Source organism: Solanum tuberosum, unplaced genomic scaffold, assembly GCF_000226075.1.
Source record: "Solanum tuberosum cultivar DM 1-3 516 R44 unplaced genomic scaffold, SolTub_3.0 scf00102, whole genome shotgun sequence".
Classification (NCBI taxonomy): Eukaryota; Viridiplantae; Streptophyta; class Magnoliopsida; order Solanales; family Solanaceae; genus Solanum; species Solanum tuberosum.
The window spans coordinates 430,160-434,366 of NW_006239028.1; the positions used below are offsets into that span (position 1 = coordinate 430,160).

Genomic DNA, 4,207 nt, shown 5'->3' on the forward strand with positions numbered 1-4,207 from the left:
TATTACCAAGAATGTTAATTTATCAAAAGATATGGTGGCAAAGAATCAACTCCATAATATTGTATGATTTGTTTTTTTTTCTTACTATTTGGGTGTATCTTACCATATGGATCATGTGAAATAGATTAAGGACCACAATATATAAAGCAACCCCCATACATTAAAGACCTTTTTGATCATTACATTATGAGTAATTTGGTAAAAACAAAGTCAGTTGGTGTGAGGGTAATGATTACATTGTAATTATCTGTAAGTTAAGAACTACAAATTCTCTAGTTTGCTAGCATGTGGTAATGTAGAATAGGCTTGATAGGAGAAAAAAAACTATCCAAATCTGATATTTACATCAAATCAATAAATGCAAGCTAGACATAAGTCTGTTATATAAAAATTTATCACTTATTTGTTGAAATACTCCCGCTTTATTTATAAAGTGATAGTGTAAAATTTGTTACATTACATAATTTGAAGGAATTATGCACAGAATAATCTAATTATAAAATGTTGTACGATCAGTGAGGGATTCATATAACGGACTTCCAAGTGTTTATGATGGATTGAGGCATAGTAATTGATTGGTGTTATTGTTGGAAAAATTAAAAGAAAAAAAATTACGACATGAATAGACTTGGGCAAACCTTCCTTTATGAGCTAGCTTTTATAGTTGAGTTAAGTCCAAGGGTCATATCTACACTATTCAACACTCTAACCTTCTGAGGCGGTGACAACTCCCATTCTTTAGTTTACACCCCTTAAGTAGGCCAATCTGTCGCAAATCCAGATTAGACAGGCTAACGGACTTCAAATACTGGATGATTATATACCGGAAAACAAAATAAGAAAAAGAAAAAGCTCCATGAACCCACAAGGCATGCCACAGGCCAACATTAAATACATTATAGCACTTGTGTTGGAGTATCAATCAAACACCATCCTTAAATAGGCAATAGATAACTAAAGATTCAATACTTTCCAGTTTCCAGCAAGTTCCATGTTCATAGTTAGTATTACCAAGAAAAATGTTATTACTACCTTCCAAATTGTATGATGCTAATACACTATTAGATAGATTCCAATCTGGAGGCAGTCGCGCTCTTTTTCTTTAAAGTAATATGAACATAAATAAGGTTAACTAATTTAGAATGAACAAATAGAAAATGTCTCATAGCAATACACATGCACAACTGGTGTCTTTAGAGGAATCTGCAACATATGTATATAAATTTTCTGGACAGCAACATCATGAAAGCGAAGGAACGGTTACATCAGAATAATTTTGCTTATATTTTTACTGGTTGCAACTTAGTTCAACACGTTCTCCATTTACAAAGGCAGACATATGTAGCAGCATGCATATCCATTTTATCAGAGGATATGCATGCTAAGACGTATGCCATTAACCCGTGAGATCATATTACGTAATACATTATATAGTTGATAAATAAATGCAGTAAATAAGACACATTATTCACCAGAAATCCCCTAAAGAAGATGAGCTCGAAGAATTGAGAAATGAAACTCTACGTCTCTTGCTTGATAGTGTACTTCTCGAAGAGAATTCCTCGGATGCATAAAATTTATCAAGCACTGACCTCAAAGCCTGACGAACAGAAGTTATAAGAAGCTGGCACCTTTCAGTATCCTCAATATTCCCTTCATTGCCCTCAGTAATCACGAAAACGCTAACCATTCTGCTCCCTAGCGTAGCAATCTCTGCCCTTAGAGTCTTTAGGGGGAGAGTATCCAGAGCTTGTCGCAGATCAGAAATAAGCTCATGCTTATAGTCACAGCACAAAGATGCCTTGACAGAATAAGTGGCTCCGTCAGATCCCTCTGGTTGTTGTTCAACTTTAACTTCATCAATGTCTGTTGGAACTAGAACACCTTTGGTAGCTTCTGCTGCATTCACTCTCAATTCTTTTATGTGGCCGATGACTTTGGCAAGTAAAGCAGCCTTGTCCATCTATAATAGAAATGCGCAATTTAGCTAGAATTAAACTCAAAACACTTCAAAGGACATGTGAAATAGTGATGGAACCAAAATTAACTTCACCATCATCAAAAGGTGAAGTATCTCACCTTTGCCCCTCTAAAATGTAAAGAAATGCATATAACGCTGGATTAAACTAACAAGGGGAAAGAATTCTCCTACTTACTTAACAGTTCGAGCACTTCTAACAGTGAAACTAGTCCTCTTCTTCTATCTACAGCTGCTTCATTATAGTCTGGCATACTTTAAACCTATGTTTCATGCAAAATCAAATTCTAAAACCATTTATACAATATTGCTTATCAAAAAAATTTAGTGGCATCCATTCTTCCAAGAATCGAGAAGCCCAATATCCCTATGGCGACAAGTTACAGAGCTTAGGATGTTTAGAGATCATAATAAAGCTTGAGTGTTACCTGATGAATTCATTGCAAGGACTCAACTGCTAAATCAGGTGTCATGCCATTTCAAAATACTTCTATTATTAATTGGGTAAATTGTTGTAGCCAAAGTTGCTAAGCAATATTAACAATTCAGTCCAAAGAAAAAAAGAACTATTCAACCATTCAAAGAAATCGCTTGACATCTAAACCGTAATATATAAACAACACAATAGACTCCTCTTCTACTTACCCAAATATGATCTCTAGATTGATTAGAAGATCCTTTCAGTTAGCTAGAATCCGTTACTTGAACAAAACTACATCTTGTGTAATCATATTAAATATTTGACGGTACATTCTATACCTTGCTAAAAAACCGATCCTTGTTTACCAACCACCCATCAGTGGAAGAAAAATCCGACCTTCCAAGGGAGTTGAAGTGGGTAAAACAGTACTCATTATGGAATTAATTTCACCAAAAGACAACGTTGGGACTAATTGTAATTCTGCTCAATCTACTTATGAGCTAGCCAATGGGCTTCACAAGTTTCAGTGTAAGCAGACCTTAACCATGCATCACAGAGATTGTTTCCGAAAGACCCTCATAAATCAAAGTAGCTACGAAAAAGGAAATACAGCAGTGGAGAAAACAAGTCAATTAATACAGAAAGCAGTAGAGGTCATTCAGAAAAAGAACAGTACCAACAGCACAAAAGACAACAGATGTTAACAGCTATCAAAAACAACAAACAGTAGACAAAGTTTGATTCTTGAAACAAAACCAACCAAAATAAACTGAAAATTTACCTTATTAGTGCCAGGTATAAGATTCCTAAGAGTACCCAAATGACCATTAATCCTCTCCCTCCTCCTCCTTTCAGCTTCACTATGATTCTTCAAAGCAATCAAAGCTTTTTCTTGATTATCCCCTTTTCCCCCTGGTTTCACCATTGCCTTCACAAGCTCACTACTCTCATTATCCAAAACCAATGAAGAAGATGATGACAACCCATTTCCTATTATACCCTGAAACCCCCCATAAACCTCATTCAACCCATTAAAAGAACTTAAAAAATCCATCTTTTTTGCAGCAAGAAAAACACCCACTTGAAATTTACAGAACAAAACCAGGAGGACGGTTTGTGGGTGATGACCAAACAGAGATTCTTGGACTGGGTTTGCTTATTTTTTCAATTCTAGTAGGTACTTCCATCACTTAAACAGAGATAACTTATTGTTATTGGCAAAGTTTCTGAACAAGAAAAGATACAATTTTCTTCTTGAATTGAAGCATTATTGAGGGATTTGTGATGAGCCCCAAAGTCCAAATTTTGGAAGATAAAAACAAGAAGATTTTGAAGGGTCCCTCAAAGAGAAAGGGTAGCCAAGAACAATGATAGACACTTTAGTATTGATGATAAGACAGTCACTATGTACTACTACTGCTGCTAGTTGTTTCTTGTTTTGGAAATTAGTGGAGAACTCTATTTAAACCCTAACATTAGTTTCGTCGTCTTGTTCGGTTGGGAACAAATTATTTCGGAATTGATTGTCTCAAATTAGATTATTCTTGAATAAGTTATTTCAACATATATATGGAATAACTTATCTCATTATTAAAATATAAAATGTGGAATGAATAATTTAAAAACTGCCTAATACCTCAAATTAAACACAAAATAAAACAATCTTATATTTATTACTAATTAAAAAACTACTCCTAATATAAAAAGGAGTAAGAGGGACAGCAATGACTACCAAATCATATAAATTTTTTGCAAATGTAATAAATTTTAAAATGTCAGAAACAGTAGTAGTCTCATGTCTGTGACAT

The 4,207-nt window shown here is 34.5% G+C and overlaps 1 protein-coding gene across 1 annotated transcript; it reads right to left on the reverse strand.

Moving 5' to 3' along the window:
- Positions 1 to 1,245: 1,245 nt before the first annotated feature.
- On the reverse strand, positions 1,246 to 3,805 carry LOC102595445 (transcription factor bHLH30-like). The gene is made up of 2 exons (XM_006348791.2): positions 3,181 to 3,805; positions 1,246 to 1,963 (listed from the first exon to the last, which is right to left on the reverse strand). The coding sequence occupies exons 1-2, from the start codon at positions 3,451 to 3,453 to the stop codon at positions 1,469 to 1,471; spliced, it is 768 nt and encodes a 255-aa protein (XP_006348853.1). The 5' UTR covers positions 3,454 to 3,805; the 3' UTR covers positions 1,246 to 1,468.
- Positions 3,806 to 4,207: the final 402 nt, after the last annotated feature.